Source organism: Vitis vinifera, chromosome 13, assembly GCF_030704535.1.
Source record: "Vitis vinifera cultivar Pinot Noir 40024 chromosome 13, ASM3070453v1".
Taxonomy (NCBI): domain Eukaryota; kingdom Viridiplantae; phylum Streptophyta; class Magnoliopsida; order Vitales; family Vitaceae; genus Vitis; species Vitis vinifera.
In genome coordinates, this window is record NC_081817.1 from 28,545,488 (window position 1) to 28,570,416 (window position 24,929).

The following is a 24,929-nucleotide window of genomic DNA, read 5'->3' on the forward strand; positions in this document are numbered from 1 at the left end:
GCAGGTGGCCAGCTTGATGGCTGGACTTGGCAAACATATGATCAGGCCATTAAATTACCATTTGATGGTTTTAGGAGCTTCAAATGCATTTTCTAATCGAGGTGGCCTTTTTTTTGTGTTTTAAATCTAAATAGACATTAATTTAACTTAAAATCCAAACAGAACTTAACAGTATTAAGTATTAAGGTTTTATTTGGTTATATTTTTTGTTGTCTGTTTCAATTTCTATATAGAAAGTAGACTATTTTATACAAACATTATTGCCTTCAAATTGTTTTTAAATATTTAAAATTTGAGTTAGTAATTTTTTTAGTATTTTTTTTTCCTAAATGCTCTTCTTCGTCCAGATTTTCAATATTCTCGAATTTTGTGGAATAATTTTTTTTTAAAACAAATCGAAATTAAAATAGGATCACAAAAGGGGTGAATTTCACAATCAACCCGATGGTCATTTTGAAATACAAATTTAATTTTACAATCCAAATTTTGGGGAACCATGAAGAGTTCATATATAAATTTTCCATCTTTAAAATAATTAGTTGCTAATTTTGAAGTTTTAAATATTAAAACAATTTTTTTGCTTATAAAAACAAAAAATTGTTTTTAAAAATTTATAATATTGTTTTATGGTTTTCTAAAAACAATTTTTATAAAATAAGTAGATATTGTTTTAATCGATTTTTTAAAATAAAAGGAAACATAAAAATAAAAAACAAACAACCCATTAAAAAATAATTAATTTGAACATCATATCATCCCATTTATTTTTTCACAATTTGATATTATATCGAAAATTTTCAAATATGATATTTCTTTTAATTATAATTATTTTTCTAAATCTTATTTTATTTTTTATTTTTTAAAATATATTAAACACCTTTATTTTTATAAAATAATAGAAAATTATTTTTTGTTATTTAACTTAAATTTTTTTTACTATTTTTAATAACAAGTTTTACAAAATATAACCAAACAAATCCTTAATTTTATTAATTAAGTGAAGATTTAAGAGCTCTATTTGATAAATTTTTGAAAGAAAAGAGTTTTTTCAAAATTTGTTTTTAATTTGGCAACAATTGAAAACATAGAAGATACTTTTTAAGTTTTTACATTAAAAAAAAAAATCATATTTTATATTTGAGTTTTCAAATACAATTTTATTAATAATTATTATTTTAAGAAATGTTGTTAAAAGTGATGTTTATTTTTTTTTAGAGTCGAGTCCCAATTTTACTTAGAGGAAAAAATTTGGAGAATATGTAACATGAACACGCGTCAACATATGGTTGGCTGTTCGTAAGGGAATTTTACTGCCCGCCAAACACTATAATTTTAAAAGAAAAATGCACCACAGTCCCGCGTTGTACGATTGAAGGAGGTGAAATTACCGTAAAGCCAAGCTTCCACGCGAAGCTTTTCAGAGAAGCTTATTAGCCAAGGGCCCAAGAGGCAGCGTTCTTTGGGCGTTTCTGTCATTGATCGCTCACATTTTCTTCGTGCTCATACCTTTCTCACAGCAATCGCAGTGTTTCTGTTGCGATCTCTGTGAGCTTTCAGTTTCTAGAAATCTGTTTGGCTGTAGAGAAAAGGCGGGAAAGTTAAAGAAGCTGGAGTTGTTTTACTCGCTGGGTTTTTTTTGTTTGGAAGCGGAGAAAATGCAATCCTGAAGTCGACTGGACTCGATACAACTAATTGGCTTAGCTGAGGTGAGTTTTTTTTTTTCCTTAGTTTGGGGAAACCGAAACAACATAATTCCTGAGATTTGGAATGCTCTTTTCTCAGCAACCAAACGGAGTGTTGATTTGCTTCTGTGATTGCTTGGTTTCGAAGAAAGGTAAGTTAGTTAAATGCTTACACGAAATTGTGATATTAATATTTAGTTTCGATTTGCTTTTAATTGAAAGGCTCATTTCCTCTGCAATCCTGAAATCGTGTAGCGCGTTGGATAATCATTTAGGTAGAATCATGAAAGAAAGCGATCTGAGTACGTAGGGAAAATGGCATTGCAGATAACATGATTTGACCATGTGAATTTGGTTGCGATTTTTTTCTTAGCATCAGTGTTCTGTTGTTTCCTATTTTGAATTTGTATTGTGCCAAAAAAATTGGGGATTTCAGTTAGTTTAACTATTGTAATGATGTTATTATGAGTTTTTGGAGAGTTAAGATTAGTTGTGAAATTAGAGAAATAATGTAGGACTATGTTCTTGAGCGGCAACCATACTAGGCCTACGTATTCTGAAACTAGTCTTGTGCTATGAAGATATGAATAGAAGTGGGGTCAGGCATAATTTTGATGGTTAAGCGGACTATTGAGTTGGCTTAAGAAAAATGCTTTGAAAACAAATAATGTCTTAAAAACCTGTTAAAATGAAAACAAACTGAACATGATAGTCATTTTTGCTTTGAATTGAAAGTTAAAAATGATGATTTACAAGTATGTATTCGAGGTGGATTGCTTGTATACATTTCTCTCTGATTGGGCTTTTATGTACTATAGAACATATCTATTTTTCTGAAGAAAAAACTTGAAAACTATGAAATTGGTAATAAGTACTTGAAGGACTATAGGAGATAAATCATATTGTTGATGAACTTAAGGGACTAAAGAGGATGAACTTATCGAACATTGCTTATCATTTCTGTTTTAGATTTGTGAAAATAAGGACTTCTGCAGACACTTTCTTGCTTGAGGTTCTAGTGGGGACTTCCAAATTTTTGGGATTGTTCTCCAAGTTCCTAACAGAACTTTTATTAGTGGTAATAAATATTTATTACCACTTAGCCATCCTAAGTATTTGCACCAACTGCATCTATTTTCTTCAGAATAAGATTAATATATTGGGTGCTACTGACCACTATCTAATCTCATATGGGTCACATTCTTTGATATTTCTAGAGATGGAGTGGAACATTGAGAACTCCCCTGATCGTGGCCTTCCCACTAATAGCGGTGATATAAAGTATCTCTCTGGGCTTAGCACTATATTGGTTGCCACCATTCAAGAGGCAAAGGACAGGATTTCACAAGTAGAATATATTTTCTGCACCCAGCTCTTTCCAAATATCCAGTCGAAATTTAAGATTTATTCTGAGGCAATAAAGACAGTAGAAGATGCATGGAAAAAGAAAGAAAATGATCTCCTCCTCCAAATAGAAAGCCTTAAGCTTGAAAAGCAGCAAGCCCTTGGAGAAAATCAATCTCTCAAGCTGGAGAAGGCAACATTGTTGGAAGAGAAGGAAGAAAAAACAAATCCACTTCTAACCAAACTACAAAGTTTAGAGAAGGAAGTTGGTGTTCTAAAACGGGAGCTCTTGCAGAAGTCTAAGGAAGTTGACGAGGGAATGGAATTGCAGAATAAACTAATTCAATTGATTGAGAAAAAATCTTCTGCAATATTGACCAAGGGAAAGCAATTGAAAGAGCAAGAAGAAAAGAAAAGTGAAGTTGTTGCCAAACTACAAAGTTTAGAAAAGAAAGTTGATGAGCTACAACAGAAGCTTAAAGAAAAGACTGAAGAAATAGTCAAGGGAAAGGAGTTGCAGGAAAATTTATTCAAAAAAATTGAATCTCAAGACTCAAAGATGATGAGTAATCAATTTCTGTTGAATGATCATGAAAAGGAGATGAAACTACTTATTGATCAAATCAAACATCTGAAGAAGAATGCAGATGAGCTCCAAACGGAGCTCCAGAAAAGAAATGAAGAAGTGGTGGAGGGAAGAAAATTGCAAGAACATTTGCTCAAGCAGATTGATTTGAATGGTCTGAATATGCTGAAGAATGAACGACAGTTGGAGGAGCATGAGAAAAAGGAAAAAATGCTTCTAACCAAAATTAAGGGTCTAGAAGAGAGGGTTAACGAGCTCCAGGTGGAGATTAATGGGAAGAGTAATGAGGTGACTGATGGAGGGGAGTGGCATCAAAATTTCCTCCAACAGATTGAATTGAAATCTTCTGAGTTGCTGTCTGAGAAGAAGAAAAGAAGAGATGTTGTTGCTGCTTATAAAAAGCTGAAATCTCAATACAACTTTCTTTCCTCAAAGCTTGGTCTTACTACAGAAAATGTGCTCACACCAGTCAAAATAGAGGAGGAAAATGATTCTTTGATGCATCATGTAAATCCACTAAATTCACCTGGTGAGATTTTATTGCCCTTTCCTTTTATTCTTATTAGGTGCTGAATAATTAGCTACAATTGGACATATTAGTATTCTAGAAAATGAAGTTTGTTTGATCTAATTGGATTAAGATTTGAAATTTGCTGCAATTTTGTTATATTATTGATTATAACTTTATCAAACTCGGAGGGGTGATGGCACACATTCCAAACAGATCTTGATCTTCTCCCATTTGACTGAAAAAATTCCTTTAAATTTGCATAATATTACATGGCATGTTATTGAACTTGTTAGAGAAGAAAACCAAAGAGCCTATTAGGAAAATAAATCATGTTCAACTTGGGAATATACTCGTAAACTTGCACATATTTGGACATTTACCCAAGGTTGTTATTTTATGGGATTGCATATATGCAATTATCTCTAATGCTAACCCATCTTTTACTCCTTGTTTCATAGGTCCTGAGAATACTATTCCAGAAACTTCTGCTGCAGCTTGTGAAGCAAATAAACAAAAGAATGTGGTCAGTTTCCCAGAAAACTTGGATAGTGTCAAAAGAGTTGGTTTAATTCAAAGCTCAAGTTGCCAGTCCCCTTCTAGTTCTGGTTCCGCTGGAGCATCAAAATGCACCACCAACTTGAATTCTAGCTCACTGGCTGGCACAAAGAGACCTTCGTCTTCTTGGAGAGATACCAGGTCCCGTCAATGCCAAGGTGGGGCTGACCCACATGATGATTTTCTTGATACTCCCTTGGAGAATATTAAAGGGAATTTAAACAAGGCCAAGAAGGAAGAATATCATGATCTTCCAGTCGCCATTCCAAAAGACATGAATTTTGATAGCTCAGATGATGAAACGCAGGATGTGAATGTAGAACCCAGCCAACAAAAGCAGCCCATGCCTGCACCCAAGCCTGGTACGAGAGTTTTTAAGTATGTGGAACCAGTAAGAACCAAAGCAGAACGGGAAAATTTGCAAGGAATTGAATGCAAACAATGCAAGAAATTCTATGATGCTGTTCTTCCCAAAGATGGAAATAAGGACACTGATGGCAATAAGCGGAATTTTCGCTGTGAGCATCATGAGGGAGTTTCTAGGCATCGGTATAGGTATGTCCCTCCAATGACTCCAGAAGGATTTTGGAATATTGGATTTGATTCTGAAATGTGAATTTTTGAGCTACAACAGATTTATTTGAGCTATAGCAGAATTTGATATTTAATTCTATTATTTGCTGCTTTGTGGTCTTAACTCTTAAGTGAAAATTAAGTAGGGAAAACTACTAAGAAAGCGAGATACAGGTTACCTTCATGAACAGAGAATAATTCTTAAAACCTTAATGAAGTTGCATCTTTCCCCCAAACTTTACCCACTGACAGTAACATGTTCTAAGCTCAAAATTTAACATTTCATGATTCTACATCTATTCAATATTCAAGAACACATAATGCTAGATTTCCAAACTATTCTTGTAGAAAGCACAATATTAAAATGCGATCTATAGATTATATTGTTGGCTTACACATTCAGTTTGGTTTAACTATTATGCATTTATTAGACTTGGTAGCAGGTAGAACTGGCAAAAATATCTATCTATTGTGTCTAATTTCCACCCTAAACATATTTTGCCGGTTCTACCTGCTACCAATAGTTGAAGCCATTTTTCATGTGTATCTAAATACTCGAAATATCTATCTGTTGTGTCTGATTTCCACCCTAAACATATTTTGTCAGTTCTACCTGCTACCAATAGTTGAAGCCATTTTTCATGTGTATCTAAATATCTATCTTTTGTGTCTAATTTCCACCCTAAACATATTTTGCCAGTTCTACCTGCTACCAATAGTTGAAGCCATTTTTCATGTGTATGGACTTCCAAATGGAATATCACAATTCTCCCATTAATTGCCAATAGGCTTATACAAGAAAATGAGAAGCGAGTTTTACAATAGGTTGGGTTGGTTGGGAAGCTGTTGTTGTATGATTCCTGGTCGTCTTTTATTTTTTTGTACTTCTTGTCTGTTAGGACTTAGGAGCGATTCTTGCAATCCACCGACACTCAAAATTCAAACACCATACTGTTAGAAGTGACTTGTGAGTTAATTGAATTTGAGGCTAGACAAATACTTCAAAAACTTCAAATTCAATGTATGGATCATGAAAGATCCTTAAACACAAATTTTGTTCTCAGAATTAAGAAAATCTTAAATATATTTTCTTTATAGTTTAGCTGAAAAATTAGACAAATAAAGAAATGATGATTGAAATTTGGGAGGATGAGAATGTACATATTCATAATTTATGGATGTTAGCCTAGTATATACTACAAGTCCATTACCTAACCGTTTAAGTTTTTAGGTTAATTGGTAACCTAGTATAGAATAAGAGTTTGATCAACTAGAGGTGGATTGGGTTTTGAGTTGGAGACTCTCCTACTGTTTGGTCTCCCATCTTTTTATTCATAATAACTGAGGGTGTTTACTTGGTATATATTATAATTTCATTATCTAATATTATGTCGATTGTTAATTTAGGCTTCACACTTAACAAAGAGACGTGTCCCTTCACACAATTTAATAGAGGATTGCTAATGGACTATACTCTCAGTCTTTACTGCTTCCCAGTCTTAGGTTCCAGGAACCTAAACCTAGGTGGGCCTGGGCTTTGTTCTGGTGGGCCCTTTGGTAGTAAAACCATATCTCCTTTAGGTAGTATGGGACCAGCCCATGACTTTAAATATGTGGGTCCAAGTGTATTGAAAGAGTTACTTAGAACATGGAGTGCTGTGCTGATCTGCCAGACTTTGATGTTTCCTTTCTCCTACAGTCTATACAGTTGTACCCAGCACAAAGGCATAAATGCTAGGGATAGGATGTAATGACTACACTTTAAAACTCTGGTGTTCAAGCTGCATTTATCAACACACACCCCCATGACCCTTGCTTTATTTGGCATGCCAACTGCTTTGTCATGTGCTTCTTCCCCCTTACCTCAAAACAGAAGAACATGAATTGGCTTTTGAACTGCCTCTCCATTTTCTGCTTAGATACAAGTGATATTATATGTAAATGTATGTAAAATGCCATGGTGCTTAAGTCTATGTAGGATTAAGAATCTATCTGAAGAAGCAAATTGAAGAAGACGGATGTTTGGAATTATAAAATTATAGTGTTTAGGAAGAAGCAACCCAACTCATTTCTAATCATTGTCAAAGCGACCCATAATTTGCAGACATGTAAGATGAAGAATGTTCCTTGTGGAATAGAGGATTTAGAGCCTTTAGGTCAGTCGTAAGCTAAATTTTTATGTTAGTTGTAAACTACATTTTCATGGGTGAAGGATTGATGATACAAGTGTATCATTAGAGACCTCAATAGAATTATAAAAATATGAAAAATTTAGGGTTCTTAATCAGTATTTATTGAATATGTAATCTGGATTGTTGAAAACATACGATAAAATTTAGGTTATTAAACGAAGATATAGATAAATAAGATTAAAATATAAAGTAATAAGACGTATAGTATATGTGACACAATTTGATTGATCCCTTTTTTTTTTTGTGATGTACTGAATTAGTATAAAACTTGAAAATATTAGTAAATAGTCATTTTGACAATGCATGAATCAAGTAGAAATATTATATTTATACTTAATGGGTTAATATTGAAGATGAAAGATTCGTTTTTCAATCGAATTTGTAGGTAATCCGGTTCATAGTCCTCTTTCATAAAATAAAAAAAAAAAAAATCCTAAAGATGAAAGAATCCTAAAATCATGGATGTTTGTTAAAATAAAATGGTCAATGTTCCCATTACCATTAAGATCTTATTGGAGAATATTAGGAATTTAGTTTAAGACTTAGGTAAGGTTTTTTTTAAAAAAAAAAAAAAAATTGGTGTTTAACTAGGTCAGTCATTTGAATAGAAATGGTTGAAAATGTGTTGTTCAGACTTCTGAATTTAAATAAAAGTAAAAGAATTTTAATTTTTTGTATTGAAAATAAGACTAGACTTTTTAAAAATAATCAATTCTAAAGTTCTTGAAATAAAAAATAAAACAAGGCCTTAATATTGTTATATTAATAGGAAAATAAATCATGTAGTTGAAAAGGAATGGTCTGTTTGACATATTTTAGAAAATAATTTCAATTATTCCTGGTATGTAAACTTCATTTGAAAATTAAAATATTAAAAATAATTTTTGGATTTATTTTCCATGAAAAATACTATATATTTATTTATAATATAAAAATTCTCAAAACATTGTATAAAAAATACTTAAATACATATCAAATCCATTCTAAAAAATGTTTGCTTTCAGACTAAATTTTGAACAAACAAAATTTATCAAATGTGGTCTTAAACTTAGAAAATTATTTCTGTTCCTCTGGAAGTGGTTTCCACATAAGCCCAAAATCTTCCATGGAAAAAGCTAAACTTCAAGGAAGCTTATAAAAATCATTTTATAGTCTTCTTCTTTCTATTTAAAAAATAAAAATTGAAGATCTTTAGAGATCCCTCTTCCAGAAAGAGTGTTCTTATGAAGACATTCTCCTCCTTTTGCTCCAAGTGTTTGGCTGTTTGTTTCTGTTTTTTTTTTTTCCTTTTTTTTCTTTCAATTATTCAGTAAGCATTTAGCTTAATCCACATGTTCTGCATTTTTTTTTGATTAATTTGTACAGATTCAGCCAAAAATATGTCATTTGCACATTGTACAGATCTCACTTCTGCATATTCAGTCAAGAAGACATTAAAATAAACTGGTACCTACCAATTAAAGTTGATAAAAAAATAAATAAATAATAGAGAACATAAACAATTTGAATACCATGTGCCTTTGAGTCATGCAATCTAATATTTTTATGATCAAAAGAAGAATTTTTATTTTTTTATTTTTGTATGAATGTATTTTAATACATGCTTCAGCAGTATGGCAAATGGATAAATACCCAAATTAAAAATAAATAAATAAATCATTTAAAAAAAAAAAAAACCACATAACTTTTTTGGCTTTGGTGGTATCGTTGGTTATGATGATATAACACTGCTGAGCCATCTAAGTCATAGTCTTACTGTGTCAATTCTAGAGATATTATGCTTTGGGGACCTTTTCTTTTACGAAGAAAAAAAATTACTTGTTAACAATTTAGGACAAAAGTGTGATTAAAATGTGACTATAAGATAGGAATTCGGGTAAGAAATTTAAAAGTAATGCTTCCAAAACCAAGAAAAGTGATTCCAAAAAACATAAAAAACGAGTCATGATTCCACCCCTGAAATTTATGGAACACTCACCATTGCCTTTTATAACCACTTCAACAATTTCCCATAACCTTTTACACGATAAAGTGGGTGATTTTTCTCTCCCACTGCTGTATCTTATAGACCCTCTTTGCTTCACGTGAATCTTTGTCCTTTTCAGCTTTTCTTTTCTTAATCTTAAATTATGAAAACACTTTCTTGAAATAAAATCAGATTAAAAACAAAAACACACCCGCACATAGAGCGCATTTTCTTTTTCTTGCTTTTACAAGTTTCAACTTGACCCGATATTTCGGAGCCGAAACGTCAAGTGTTCCGAAATTTCGTAATGGGTCGGTTACCAGAGACAGTCGTTGAAGCTAAACGACGACGCTTCGAGGTGGTCGAACGGCCACCCAGTTGGGATCGATCCACAGAGGTGGTTGTGGCTCAGATCCAGGTGGCCGATATACGCAGCCGATGACAAAGATTTCGGTATCTGACCCTTGAGGTTGTTGTACGATAAATCCAGTCCTATGAAGTACGTTTTCGACCCGAAAACGTCTGGTAATTTGCCTTCGAGCGAGTTTCGGCTGAGGTTGAGGATGTTGAGTCCGGTGTTGCTCAGTAGAGATGCCGGGATGGAACCGGAGAGTCTGTTGCTGTCGAGGTTGAGAGTGGAGAGAACCGGCATTGAACCGAGTTCAGCCGGGATCACACCGGAGATTTGGTTTACGGAGAGGTCAAAATCGGCGAGCCGGTAAAGGCCTGAGATGGAGCTCGGAATGGTGCCGGTGAGCTGGTTCCGGCCGAGCATGGCTCGGCTCAGCATCGTGAGTTTTCCGAAATCCTGCGGAATTCCGCCGGTGATCTGGTTGTTCCGGAGGTCCAGGTGCATTAGTGACGCGAGGTTCACAACCGACGCCGGAATGCTGCCGGAGATCGAGTTATCCGCCACGTTCAGAACCGTCAGTCGCTGCAACTTCCCGATGTCCGCCGGGATCACACCGGTGATCTTGTTCCCGACGAGGTCGAGGATCCGAAGCTTGCTGAGCGACGAAATGCACGGTGGAATCTCGCCAGAGATGCCCTTCCAGTCCGCGATTATCAGCGTGGTGAGGCTGTCCAGCTTGCAAATGGAAGGCGAGATCGCGCCAGTCATGTAGCCAGACCGGCCGGCGCGCTCAAAGATCGGATCCTCCGACTCCCCCCGGAGGTTAATGTCTGCGACACGACCGGCGGAGTCACAGCTGATGCCGAACCAGCTGGAGCAGCAGTCGTTGCCGGACCAGCTCTTGAAGATTCCCAAGTAGGGCTCGTTCAATGCAGCTTTGAAGTCCAGCAGAGCCTGCCGGTCTGCCGGCGTACAAGATTCGACGCCGGTAGCGCCAGCGACGATAAGGGCCGTGAGGAACAAGAAGAGTTTCATTCCTCTGTGTGCTTAGAGTGTGATGCGGTGTTTGACTGTGACTGGACAGTGAGGGTGTTTAGTGGCGGGGATGGGTAGTTGCAGTGTTACGTGGGTGGAGGGAGGAGGATGATGCACCAGGCATGGGCTGATGGGTTTGCCTATATACACAATATTTGGACGAAAATGCCCCTGTCTTGGGTTACAATTACGCTTTATAGAAAGTAGGAAATGATAGGGGTTTATATATATATATATATATATAATTTTTTATTTTATTTTATTTTATGTCATCTTGAGTATTATATGATGCTTGGGCAAGTAACGGATCTAATTTTTGTATACAAAGGTTAAAAAAATAACAATAATAAGAGTTCAATTCAAATGATTGTTAATACATGTTGATGTTTTTATCAATGTCCAAACATTTTTCTTTTGATTTAAGAGAAAACTTGTCACAATCATGAAATGTCCATGTAAGGAAAAATGATTTGGACTCATTTGAATGGTAGGTGCATGTTTTTTGATTGAATAATTCAATACATTTTGGTGGATTTACAAATTGGTAAGGAAAAAGCAAAAACAAAATGGTGCAATCTTCCAATAATAATTCATTGTAAACCCATTTTGGATTTGTTTATCGGACCTCAAAACTCAATTTTAGATTTTATTTTAAAATGATTTTGATTAATAATTTTTTTTACAATGATTTTAAAAAGCATTTTTAATATTTTTAGTATCTGAAAATAATTTTTTACATAAAATATTTTAAGTGCTAAAAATATTAAAAACATTTAGGAATTTTAACTCATTTTTATTAGTAATAATTTTAAGAAAAACATTTAATATTTGAATATAAATAGAAAATATTTTGATAGAACTATTATTAATATATTACATAATAAAAAAAATTTAAAAATCATATATCAAATACCGAATTTTTGTTAAAAAAAAGACGCTTTTAACCTTTTTCAAAATCACTATCCAATATATTCTTAATCATATTTAAATAATCTTCTTAAAAGTATTTTCATATTAAAACAAAGTTTAATTCGAAAGAGTACAATTACTTTTCTCCTTTTTTTTTTCTTTTTTTTTCTATGTGATTTTGTAATTTCAAAATCAAAGATTTTAATTTTGGCATTTAAAACCTTTTAAGTTCATTGATTGATGGATAGGCATAGTAGGAGAGATTTCATTCCTTGTGCTTTTGCTTACCACCTTCATTGTTGTACCATGTGCTCCACTTTATCCATTATTCAATACAATCATACCATGATCCTCCTCCATCTCGTATCAAAACTTCAATGCCAAACATCCGTTTTAAATACTAATTTAAAGTTCCCAATCCAAGATTTCTTCCTCCGTTTCTTTAATACCCATTTATTACTAAGGCAAAAACCTCTTTTTTTTTTTTTTTTTTATGAAAATAATAATAATAATAATAATAATAATAATAATAATAATAACATTTAATGCAAAGAAAAAGGAAAAGGAAAAAGAGTGATGATGTTTTAAATAAAACTATCATTTTATTAGACTTCAGCTACCAATTTTCTTGAAAGCTTGATCTTGTGAAATTTAGGTTTAACATGTATATCATGCTTCTTAACACCGGAGACAAATAGAATTTGGATTCATATCAAACAAACGAATATAACAAAATAGACATTCTGTTAAACCAAACTCAAATATCATGTTGAACAACTAATTTTTCTAAAAATTTAAACTTGTAAAATTTGTATTCAATATATATATCATACTCCATAACAAATGAGATAAAAAATAAAAATTTTAATTTTTTTTTTATAATTATTAAAGGTCAGCAAACAGAATTTTAAATAGAACTTTCATTTATATATTTCATATGTGAAAAACTCTTTTTTATTTTTTTATTTTTCTCAAAAGTTATTTGGGAATAAATTTTTATTTAAGTAAAAGATTTTTCTAATAAAAGTAAATTGAAAATACATATTTAAATATGAAATTCAATCATATGTATAATAATAGTTACTTATATTCAAATCACTTATGATAAATAAATATTTGGTGTTTATCAATTTATTAATAACCATACTTCTCCTTAAAAAAAAAAATAATTAATTCAATTACCCAAAAGATTAAAAATGTCTTTAGATTTTTACCCACTCAATAAAATCATTTGAAATTTAAGAGGAAAGGTGCTTTTAATCATATAAAGATTGTCTCATTATTATGCACTCACATTTGAAATGATGAAATGAGGGGGGAAAATGTATAATAATATAATAATGAGCCTTTTTGGATCAAAGTTTGAGATGGCTTTTTTGTTTGGATGCCATGCCCCATTATTATTTTGCCTTTTCTGATATAGCTTTTACAGCTCACACCCTCTTCATATTCATGGCTTATCCACACATTTTGGATCTATATATAATATGAAAATTAAATAATATATTTTATTGACATTTTTTTTTGTGCAAATTCTTAAATGTTTCATGATTTATAACCTTTTAGTATAAGGCTATCGTTTAACTTTTGTGGGTGTAATTGAATTTTATGTTTTTAAAAATTATTTTTAAAAATATTTTTATTAGGGTGTAATAATACCATTCTTAAACCCAACGATGGGTCACTCATACGATGACTCTTAAAACAAACTTGTATAATATCATGTCGAATGTTATAAAAGATTTAGCCTTAATATTAATTGGTTTTGAGATGAGACAGTAAAAGGTTCATCCAATAAAAATTAAGGTAAAAAAAAAAAAGTTTGATCATGTTTTCTAAATTTTTTTAAAAAAAATATGTATTTTTTTTTTCTTGATTTAAAAACAAGTTTTAGAAAACATGAGCATTGGTCATGTTTTCTTTTTGTTTTTAAAAAATGGTGAAAACAACTTTCACTTATTCTCTATAAATTGTTCTTCATTTTATTTTATTTTGTTTTTAAAAATTATTTTTTGAGAACAATGATCAAATAGTGATAGAATTTTTAAAAAATATTTTTCTATTTTTAGAAATAAAAAAAGTTTTTAAATCACCCAGCTAAACAAGCTCCAATATTTTTAAAAACTTTAATGTAAGTCATTTGGGGGGAAATATGGATTTTTATTTATTTTTTTAAGATGAGAATAGTGTAAATTAGGAGATTTGGAGCATATGATTTAAAGTTTTATTTAATTATTTTTAAAAGTTGGGTAAAGTGGTTTTTACTTGATACATAAAAAAAATTCAAAAATGTGTTACTTTTTATTTTTTTCAGTAATTTTCTTTTATAAAAGCATCGTACTTTAAAGTTTAAAGTTTATTAAGAATAGTTTTTAATTTCAAGATTTGATAAGGTAAAAAGATGTGTCAAATGGGATCTTAATAAGATCTTGATGTTTGTTTGAAAAGATATGTTAAAGATGAGAGAATGATAATTTACTATGCATAAAAAAATAAAAAATAAAAAATTTAAGAATTAAGTTTTGTAAAAAAAAAAAGGATTTTAATTCGGATGAAAAGCATGTAAAATTTTAAATTATTTTATTATAAAAGTTCTTCAAAATCTTTTTTTATTATAAATAAAATAAAATAAAATAAAACACAATTAAAATTAATAAGAAACCTGCCTATTTTTAAATTACTTTTATCAAAATAAAATTATGATAAGAATCTGTTGAGGTCTCGCGTTCCTGGTGATCCACGTGGTTACCAAATGGATGAACGCACGATCTCAACCAATATAAATTCTTGATTCAGTCGTTCCACCTGCAAAAGGCGTCCGGATGGGGTGTCCGGACGCACCCTCTGATGGTTTTTTCAGCCATGGTTAGAGAGAGATAAATCAATTGGCCTTTTACTAGGTATAGTAAGCTCATCTTCCCCTTTGTGTGAAGGTTTGTATATATAGTATCAGAAGCTTTGTTCCCCTCTTTAATGGTGGGGAGATATTTTGTGTTGTCATGATGGACACTAGGTGGTGACAGGGCCATCATCACCATAAGGGCGGCTGACAGAGATCGTAGTAGGTGATCATGTGAAGTGATCGTGGGAAGTGACTTGTTGTCCCTTCATCTTGTCCTTTCACTCTGCAGATGGCGAGATGTGGGCCATGATAAGCTGTTGTGATAACGTGCAAGACTTGCTTTCCTCAGTCAATGATCCGGACAAACATACCTGGATAGTGTATGTCGGTTTTCCGGATGCGCTGTGACAGTCGTCCGGATGTTATATTTGTGAGTGTCGTGTGCCTTTCCTTGAACCGGATAGGAAAGGCGCGCCACGTGTACTCTTGGGGAAATCCGGATGAGGGTGATCCGGATGATAATGCGTGCCACGTGTCATAACGAGGTGTGTGGCACGTGTTATCATGAGGAGGGGTCCCTACAGAACCTATTATTCGTAATAGAAAATTTAAGAAGAATAAATTTTGAATTTAGGTGGAATAAATTTCCTATTATATGTATCCGTTGTGCTTTACTTGAACATGGGAATAGTTGAAATATTTATTTGATTGAAAAAGTATTATTCATATAATATATTATTTCACTAAAATACAATGAAATTTCAAAACGGAAAATAATTAAAAAAAAAACACTTTGCTAAACTATCTATAAAACAATTGAATCAATAACACCTCTAGATTGCACTTCTTTCCTGTGTTACGAGTGAAAGAGAAAATGTAAAAATTATCATTAAAATAGTTCAACTAAAACTTATTTTATTCATATGAATTACATCATTTATATATGAAAGAATTTTTTCATTATTCCTCGCTAATAATAGTGGAATGGACAATGCAGAGTCAAAAAATGATTCTAACACGATGAACCAATTTCATAAATCCACTTATAACAAAACAAGTATAAAAATGATAAATAAGCACAATAAATATGAAGTAATGAAAATATTTTTTTAATTTTAATTATATTTTAAAATTTTTCTTTCCCTCCTTTTTTTTCTCTCCTTATTTTCTTTGAAACTTTTTAGGAACCAAACATACACTAAATGTAATTTGTGACAAAAACTATTACCCTAATCGATTTGATATCGGTTTTTTCCCTTTTTAGTGTGACACCCAAAAACTATTTTTGGGTAACATAGAATAACACTAATGGAAGATATGAATTGGATTAAGAACATTTTTGTTCATTATCCACCTACCCAAGAACTATTCTTGGGTAGAAATAGAATGACACTCTAATGGATAATATTAAAATCCATGATAGTTGGATTGCACATGAAAGGAGAAGTGCATTGATTGAATATTTTGTAGATAACAATGCCCCAATTATTTATTTATTTTTTACTTATATTTTACAAATATTTGTGTATGAGTAACCATGTGCAACTACCACTTCTTATTAAATGCACACCAAATCAGGACTGCAGTGTTATTGAAGGCAGCGGTGAACAGAAGACACAAGCAATTGTCTTCGTGGCTCCCGTCTTTTTCTATATTTTAATTGTTCTAACCATTTCAGAAAATCATGGACTTGTGTTGGCTTTTTTTGTGAGTAAAATATGAAAATTAAATAAATAAATAAAATTGAAGTGGGTTTGCTTGTGGAGGGTTGAAATTTGACTTTGTTTTTCTCTTTCTTTGTTTGGATTTTTTTTTTTTTTTTTAAGGATGGTTTTGTCCATCTTCTATTATTCAAATTATTTATAAGTTAGCATATAATTTTAAAAATTTAACATCTGAATTTGGAAAATAATTTTCAATATTCAAATTAATTCATTATTAAATAAATTAAATATTAAAATTTGAATTCATTAGGGTAGTTTAGTTGATTAAGACAAACACTTGAAAATATGGTTCCAATAAGTAACGCATAATATGAGTTTGAACCCTACCGATGATGATACCTTGAATTTACTCGGTGTTGGCCATTATGAAGCGGTTAGTACCCCTTATAAAAAAAAAAAAAAAATTGAATTTATTAGGTTCTGGATGATTGAAATGAGTTTTATTTTATACGTTTTTTTAACATAAATTTACATAATTTTTAGAAATTTATTTATTTTTAAAAAAATTCAAATTTCTTCAAATTTGCTAATTTAGAAATGGGAGAACCCTTACAAACTTTTTAATCAAGCAAACGAATTTTGTATTTCTCAAATTATTTTTTTAATTATTAATTCCAATTTTTGGAATTTATTATAACATGGAATAACATGCAAAAGAAGCACATGCAACTGACTCAGTGTGGGGCCATAAGGTCCAACACTGATCCCCCACTAAAGGCTGTCAGTGGGCCACTTCAAAGCAGGCTTCAACAAGTGGGCTGGCCGGCCCATAACACAAAACCACTTTTGGGTTGGCCCACATTGCTTGAAACTATAACTTTTGAGATTGGCCTCCATGTGGAGCCCGGTTTGGGCCCTATACCATGTTGGGCCCCACTTGTGGACCATGGTCAGTGGGACGGAAGATTAATTGTCTCACGAAAAATAATCAATTTTACCACATGATTACACGATAATTGGTAATTAAAATCCTAAAAAAGTAACTATTAATTTTATTAATAATAATAATAATATTAATTCATTTAAATTTTCCTTCTTAATTAAGAATATTTACGTTGACTTGTTTTCTAATTTTTTATTGTAAAAAATAAATATTATATATAATAATTATAATGAATTAAATGCTTAATCAATTAATTATTTCAAAATATATATTATTTTTAGTATGAGAAAAAAAAAGGGGGGGGGGGGGGGGGGGGGGGGGGCGGGGCGGGGGAGGAGGAGGTGTCGGAGAAGAATGGTGGGGACAATGATATGAGATTTTGAATGACAAAATTTTGAAAAGACATCATAACCAAGGGTTGAGAATGAGCCACGTGGCAATATCCAAATATGGTGGCCAACATCGCATGATTAAGAACATGGGTGTGTGTTGTACTGATTACGACATGATTCAAAAGTGGTCACGTGGATAAGTCAACAATTCCCCTCATCTATGTGATTATAATATTTTCTAAGTTCACGTATTATTATAATATTAGATTTTTTTATAAAATAAAAAAAATTAAAAATATTCTTATAAATATTTTAATTCATAAGGGAATAAATATTATAAAATAGAGATAGTTCGTAAATATTATATAAGAAAAATAGAGAAATAAGAAAGAATGAGATGACTCGTGATTTAGAGTATGAATATAGGGAGTGTGTAAACATTGAATGTTTCGAAAATTCAATGATTTTATCTAATTTCTTTTTTCATAACATTTATATGTTATAGTGAAATGATTTTCTCTCATCCATGAATGTAAACCTGGTTAATCGGACCGCCCTTCCATTGACACAACAATTTTTCTATCTTCTGATTGAAACAAGAGATGGGGATATATGCCATGTGCAATGCATATGAAGTAAAGATGACATTTCATAAACCAGTTAACTTGTAGCTTGGAAATATCCCATTTAGGATAAAAGCCAAGGTGTAGAAACCCTAAAAGAAATATCCCGTATGGGAAAAAGGCCAAGATGTTGAAACCTAGACAAATACAATGCATCATGGTCATGTACAAGTGGAAAGTGTGAGTTGGACCACCAAATGTCATCCAAAAAATATGATCATATGATGATCGATCATGTTATCGTTTCTTTGTATCTTGCTAATGATCTCAATTTTTTTGTACTTGGGTTGTATCTTGGGAATCATCTCATTTTATTTATTTATTTATTTATTTTAAATCTTATCATATTTTATTTAACCAATCAAACACAATGTAATGTCAATTCTATAGGTTGGCCCAAAAGTTTTAGGCCAAAGCCCAGCCCTACTCATGCCACAGCCCAATACCACCCGGCCCAACCACATTATGGCCAAGTGGGCCAGTTTTTTTTTTAAGTTTTAAGTCCTTTTGAAAATTTGGCCCAGCCTACATTCAATGCAATTTCCATATTTTAAGGGGGGGAAAAACTAAAATAGGATAAAAAGAGGTCTCCCAACCTTTGTGAATGGGTAATGTATAAGAAAATAATTAGTTATTTCAAGTTGCCGATGGGATGCATTTCTTGTTTTTTTAAAATAAAAATTAATAATAACGCTTCTATAAAATACAAGTAATTTTACGATATGTTTGATAGTAATTATAGAAAACATTTTTAATCTATAAAACGAAACTAACGTTAGGAACACACAAACACCCGGTGATCATAAGTCATAACTAATTAAAGAATAACTAAAGAACATAAGGAAGTTACCAATTTTCAGTCTCCAACTATAGCCTTGTTTAGGAGAGCTTCTTAAACGCTAAAAATAACGGTTTTTAAGAGTATTCCAAAAAGTAAGGAGAAATATGCTTTTTCTTTCAAACTTGGTATTGAAAACTCAATTGAATCGAAATAATAATTACTTCTACTTCTTCTATCGGTAAACGGAGAAGTTAAACGCTATCCCAAACAAGGCTTTATGTATCTTTGGCTTCAAAGACGGATCATCTCTAATCAAGCAACAAATAAAACCGGCTTTGCAAGCAGGTATTTCATGGAAAATTATATGCATGAGAATAATCTATAACAACCGCCATAAAAACTTGAGGCCTTCTCTTTCAATTCAGATTGCTAGGAAATAATGAAGTTCTGATATAATTGAATTCATGCAAAAATGTCTTCAGTAAGAAATGATTTGCTGCTATCAGTAGGAGGATCAGATGGGAATTGAAGTTGCTCATAGTTTAGCTGTCTGGATGCTTCATATAAAGCAATGCCAACACTCACAGAGAGATTCAAACATCTAACATAAGTTTCAACCATTGGGATTCGAATTGTACCACCGCCAAGGGCTTCACTCTTGCAGTCAAGCAGAGCTTCAGGTGGTAGCCCACAAGTTTCCGAGCCGAATATGAGCCAATCTCCTTTTCTATAGGAGAAATCCTGAAAGAATATAAAGCAACATGTCTGATTCCTAAAAATGTTCATATATATATGAAATTTGATGATGTGTATCTAGTGAACACACACATGACAGAAAGAAAACCAAGAAAGATGGCAATAAAGAGAAACCCATCATCGTTCTTAGTGTTACACTACATACTTTCAATCAGGAAAAATCCTTCATAATTTTTATTTTTTTTTTTATATCTGTGGATGTCCAGGCCAGCTTACGCGCACCTCGACTAATCCCACAGGGCTCTGAAGTTAACGACCGGGTAAACCTCCAGTAGCCTTGAGGGGACTCGAACTGGTGACCATTGGGGAGCAAACCCAAGACCGGACCAACTGAGCTACCCCTCAGGGTTGGAAAAATCCTTCATAATTGATGAGACAAAAGGGAGGGGCAACTTACAGAATGAATGTTTGTTCCTCTCTTGGTAAATGCCAACAACCGCTTTTCTCCTTCCTGCACCAAAAGGAGAGAACATATAGAATTTAAGGGAAAGCGCTAGGTGGGCTTTCAGAATCCATTATTGAAGATAAGGAAAAACCTGTTGTCTGAAATATTCCCGAAATTCTGCCCACGAGTCATGAACTTTAACAACCACATATCTAGTACAAAAGAGTTAATTGTTGACATAGTCACAACTTTTTTGTTGCAAGTTAGTTCATAACAATTTGAGTACATGGCAGATATCAAATTTAATAAAACAACTGCAGAAACTATAGTTGGAGATCTAGAAGTTTGAATGAGTCACTGACCCTCTGAAGATTAATTATTAAGAATCCTGCATGTCATGTCAAGCCTGACAGGCAAGCATGTGAACCAGCAATTGTATCATAAATTACAAAAACAGATATTCAACTAAAATCAACAAAATGTTTACTCCCAATTACTTGAGTTCGGCTCAACTACATGAATCCTTCTTTTTCAATCTATCTAAATTTCTAAACCATATTTTCTATTGAGCAGACATGTCCATATAAAGAATGCCACTCAATTGCTATGAACCTCAGGGCATTAGGAAATGAAACATAGAAAAAAAAAAAGCTTACCACACCCTTTAAATTCTAATCACAGTTTATGAAAATAACCTATTGTACAAATAGAACAGATTTGCTAGGATACGGCCAATAATCCAACCCAGCACGCTTCAGTTTTGCATCATCCACCTGAAATCCTAATGGCTGGAGGGATATAAAACTTCAACATTGTTAGAAGTAAACCTAATGTAAGCATCTTAAAAGACAAAAGAGAAGGACTAGAGGGGTGACAATAGGCAACTTCTACCTCGATTAGGTGAAGTCCAACAGCTGATGCTGCACATGTTCTGGCAATGGTTCCTGTGTTCCCAGGAATCTGCAAGGAACAAGAAAATCTCAGAGCCAGCCTCAAGAAATTGAAGCTGTTGGCAACCCAAAAGAAAAAGAAAAGTATTGTCACTTGTGGAGTCGCAGAGTTTTAGAATTTACCACATGATTGTTGTGTAAAATTGGAAAAAATAATAAATTAAATTAAGAAGAATTGTGAGAAAGAGGAAGTTACAAAAGTGGGAAAAACGCACAAACTTCATTCTTTAAAAATTTAAGTAATAACCTATTCGATTGTTTACTTCCAATGTACCAAACAGAATTGACAAAGGCATGGACACAAACCCCAACAAATTGGGTACACTAATCACCAAAAATCCAACCAAGTGGCATTTCTAGTTAATATTCTTGTTCTTTTTTACAGTGGTACCATTCCTTTTATCAAATCAGTTGCTTGCATTGTCCAGAGAAGACGTGTTTAACACTACATCCAATGGTTCATGGAGATTTGATGCCTTTTGCCATTATGGACAGGAGACAATCTAAAAGGAGACAAATTAAGTTTAAGGACACAGGTTCCTAATGTGAAAGAAATGTGTCCATGAGGTTGAATGGGACTAGTTATCATCAAGACTCTGAAACTGCTAAGCTATATTGTTTAAGAAATCCATCAACCTGATCTGAAATAAGGATAAGTCCAGCCTCTTTCCTGGAAAATGGAACCCCAAAAAATATAAGATAAACCATTTTCCATCACTTCAAAAAAGTCCAGCTCTCTCATCACAATAGCCTACATGGTATTGCTCCAGAATGGGAGTTTTCCAGGGTTTGTTGCCAACACCATTTCTAAAGCAAACTATGTTACCTACTGTTTCCTTAAAAATTTATAATCACTCATTTTTTTCCCATCATTTCCCCGTTCTTAGATACCAATTTTCTGCTCCATGAAGTGCTACACCAAAAGTCCTAATCTTATCCATGTTCATGTTTCATATTCATCAAAAGATTTGAAATTTCGGACAGATGCACACTGCACACTCATGTAACACACATATAACACATCAACAAAACACTATAACCATCCATAACAATTCTGCTATAACGGGTCTCGATTTCCAGAAAAAACGTATAACCTTTTCCACCCAACACACCTGGTTTCAGATATATAGATGCGCAAATTCTCATAAACACCTAGTCACATCTTCTACAAAAATCATAATTTTGAATACATACATAAACACGCTTAAGCATAAATATAACAACACACTAACAACATACCCTCAAACAATTCTGCTATGAAGGATCTTAATTTCTACTATGTATACGTAAGAGATCATCTGAAAAACATAATTCAGTACCAAAACCCCACTTCAATCACCAATAATATCACTTGCCACTCAGAAAACCCAATTGAAACAAAACCAATTACCAGATTTTCGATATCATTACCTGAGGAGAAACCAAAACCACCTGAAGAAGCCTGTTATTGGAGATTTCAGCAACTCTCTCACCAGCACCATTAGGCAATGAACTGTCACTGCCTCTTTTAGCTGCACCCACAAAAAAGATACAGAAATTAAGCTAAAAAAATGGAAAAATCCCTACTATGAAGAAGGTTATGCGGGTTCAATTCTACGAAAGAGAAAGAAAGCAAAAGGGAGCAAAGAGGAAAATATGGAGTACAGAGAGAGCAAATGGGATAGAAGCGGTTTCTGTGGACTTGGTGGAGGAAAAATGGGCGAAAGAGAGAGACCCTTGTACGGAAATGAAAAGGGGCTATGGCGTTTAGGGTTTTGAGACTGGTGGAATCCATTCCAGGCGTCTGTCTCCGCCGCTGCCGGTGGGTGTGGAGCAGCGGAGGTGGCTGTGGGTTTTGGATTTGAGGTTTCTGTTTTATCCTAATGTTTGAATTAGAAATGACTCCTTATCGTAGACTCTCTCTCTTTCTCCCTCCTTTTTTCCACCTTTTTTATTTTTCCCCTTTTTTTTGTCTTTTTTTTTTTTTAAATAAATTAATATGTTATGTGCATTTTTTAAAATTTTTTGTAGAATTGGTAATTAATTTTTATAATTAGCCTGGAGTAATACGTGTCCACAATCTTTAATTGATTTGTTAAGGACATTCAATCAACCAAATTAATTAAAATCAGAGGTGACAATTTGTGTTGGTGGGTCGTGTTCGTATCATGTCAAAACTTATGTATTCTACAACATGACTCAACCCAAACCCGATAACAAATTTATGACTCGATTGACTTATTTATTAAAAAATAAATGTAAAATGAAGCAAGTTTAAGATAAATAATTGAAAGAAGTAATTAAGTTAATAGTGGGATTACTAGATGGATTAATTTGGGGTTAAATTCATATTATACAAATTGATCCAAAAGTTATTTATTAAACAAGTTTATGCAGATTGAAAAATATTTGACTCAAACTCATTTATATTCAACAAAAACATGTGAAAAAACATATTAAGATCACGTTGTGTCCATGAATCATGTCAAACTGTGTCATCTTATATGAAATATAAAACTTTGGTCATTATATTTTTAATTAGAAGTTTAAGTTATGGTAAAATTATGATTTTTTAGGGATAAAAAAGTTATCACCGGGATGAGTAATATTAGTGTTATTTATACTCAAATAATCAATATTCTTATAAATGTAAGCATTTTTTAAAAAATAAATTATGGCAAAAACGTAATAATATAACTTTTACGTTATAACAATCATCTATTATTATGTGAGAAAATGATTATAGAAAGTGTTTATAGTTTTTTAATATCTTAAAGACAACATTTTTTAAGTGTTATAAAAATTAAAAACACTTCCTAAAATCACTTTTAAATTTATTAACAAATACATCGTCTTTCTGTTGCAAAATAATACAAGTGATTTTTTTAATACTATAAATGATTTAAAATTTTTTTTAAAGTATTTCATAAATTTTGTCAAATACTTATTATTAACTTTTTAACGTAAAAAAAATGTTTTCTAAACTCGTTGTCAAATGAACTCTAAGTAATTTTAAATTTTTTTAAAAGTGTTTTATAAATTTTACTAAACACTTCCGTTTGATAATAAGTCTAAAAGACACGTTTAACCTTTTTGATACTTGAAAATTTTTATATTTCAAGTATTAAAATAGTTAAAAAAACTTTATAAAATCACTATAAAAAAGTAAAAAAAATAAAAACACATTTGATAGTGATCCTATAAAATGTTTATAATTTTTATAATACTTGAAAATAAAAATTTTCAAGAGTTATAAATGCTATAAACATTTTTTAAAATCACAATTAAACGCATTTGAGTGTGTTTGACAATGATTTTAGCAAACCTTTATAATATTTATAATACTTGAATGATAAAAAAAATTAAAGTGCTTGAGAAATATTGGAAATGCTTCCTAAAAATACTATGAAACACACTCAATATTTGTTCAAAAACATTTTTTTTTAATTAATAATGTGTTTGACAGTAATTTTATGAAACGTCTTTAATATTTTTAATACTTAAATGATAAAAATTTTAAAGTGTTAAAAATATTAAAAACACTTTCTATAATCACTATCGAACATACTCTTATAAATATTTATTAAAATTATTATCAAATGAACTTTTAAAATCAAAGCATAATTAATAAAATTAGCTATAAACCTACAATAACATTACAACTATTAACCTTAAAAAACTTTGCTTTATTGATGATGCCATTAAAATTTGCATAATAAAACCCAAAACATTTTAGGAATCACTTTGTCTTGAGATCTTATTTTTCATCCAAAGCAAAATGACATGTCTAAGAATATGTTTAATAGTAATTTTAGAAAACTTTTTTAACTTTAAGCATTTGATAAAATTTGGGAAACGCTTTTAAAAATAAAAAAAATCACTTGTAGTATTAAAAAATCATTTATAGTGTTTTATGAAAAATATTTGATAGACGATTCTCTTAAAAATATTCGTAGAGAAAACACTTTT

At 31.9% G+C, this 24,929-nt stretch overlaps 3 protein-coding genes across 4 annotated transcripts; 1 reads left to right on the top strand and 2 right to left on the bottom strand.

Moving 5' to 3' along the window:
• The first annotated feature begins 59 nt into the window (after window positions 1–59).
• Window positions 60–5,362, top strand: LOC100855359 (protein gamma response 1). 2 transcript variants are annotated; one of them, XM_010661031.3, is made up of 4 exons: window positions 60–1,706; window positions 1,783–1,834; window positions 2,900–4,141; window positions 4,582–5,362. In XM_010661031.3, the coding sequence occupies exons 3-4, from the start codon at window positions 2,902–2,904 to the stop codon at window positions 5,292–5,294; spliced, it is 1,953 nt and encodes a 650-aa protein (XP_010659333.1). In that variant the 5' UTR covers window positions 60–1,706; window positions 1,783–1,834; window positions 2,900–2,901; the 3' UTR covers window positions 5,295–5,362. The 2 variants fall into 2 exon arrangements, with proteins under 2 accessions (XP_010659333.1, XP_010659334.1); XM_010661032.3 differs by lacking the exon at window positions 1,783–1,834 and having other exon boundaries at window positions 1,226–1,706.
• A 4,000-nt stretch (window positions 5,363–9,362) lies between these two features.
• On the bottom strand, window positions 9,363–10,896 carry LOC100855260 (DNA-damage-repair/toleration protein DRT100-like). Its single transcript, NM_001281258.2, has one exon. It carries the CDS (start codon window positions 10,794–10,796, stop codon window positions 9,726–9,728), a length of 1,071 nt encoding a protein of 356 aa, NP_001268187.1. The 5' UTR covers window positions 10,797–10,896; the 3' UTR covers window positions 9,363–9,725.
• Window positions 10,897–19,280: 8,384 nt separating this feature from the next.
• On the bottom strand, window positions 19,281–22,900 carry LOC100855321 (uncharacterized). Its single transcript, XM_010661029.3, has 7 exons — window positions 22,626–22,900; window positions 22,392–22,492; window positions 20,923–20,991; window positions 20,761–20,819; window positions 20,183–20,243; window positions 20,044–20,097; window positions 19,281–19,631 (listed from the first exon to the last, which is right to left on the bottom strand). Exons 1-7 carry the CDS (start codon window positions 22,753–22,755, stop codon window positions 19,353–19,355), a joined length of 753 nt encoding a protein of 250 aa, XP_010659331.1. The 5' UTR covers window positions 22,756–22,900; the 3' UTR covers window positions 19,281–19,352.
• Window positions 22,901–24,929: the final 2,029 nt, after the last annotated feature.

What these genes read in the sequence shown, in the direction of transcription:
- LOC100855359 (XM_010661031.3), top strand. Translation starts at nt 2,902, where the DNA reads ATGGAGTGGAACATTGAGAACTCCCCTGATCGTGGCCTTCCCACTAAT. An exon ending in AAATCCACTAAATTCACCTG is followed by an intron (nt 4,142 to 4,581) that starts GTGAGATTTTAT and finishes CTTGTTTCATAG; the next exon opens with GTCCTGAGAATACTATTCCA.
- LOC100855260 (NM_001281258.2), bottom strand. Translation starts at nt 10,796, where the DNA reads ATGAAACTCTTCTTGTTCCTCACGGCCCTTATCGTCGCTGGCGCTACC.
- LOC100855321 (XM_010661029.3), bottom strand. Translation starts at nt 22,755, where the DNA reads ATGGATTCCACCAGTCTCAAAACCCTAAACGCCATAGCCCCTTTTCAT. An exon ending in TGGTTTTGGTTTCTCCTCAG is followed by an intron (nt 20,992 to 22,391) that starts GTAATGATATCG and finishes TGTTCCTTGCAG; the next exon opens with ATTCCTGGGAACACAGGAAC. An exon ending in GCTGGGTTGGATTATTGGCC is followed by an intron (nt 20,244 to 20,760) that starts GTATCCTAGCAA and finishes CTTTTGTACTAG; the next exon opens with ATATGTGGTTGTTAAAGTTC.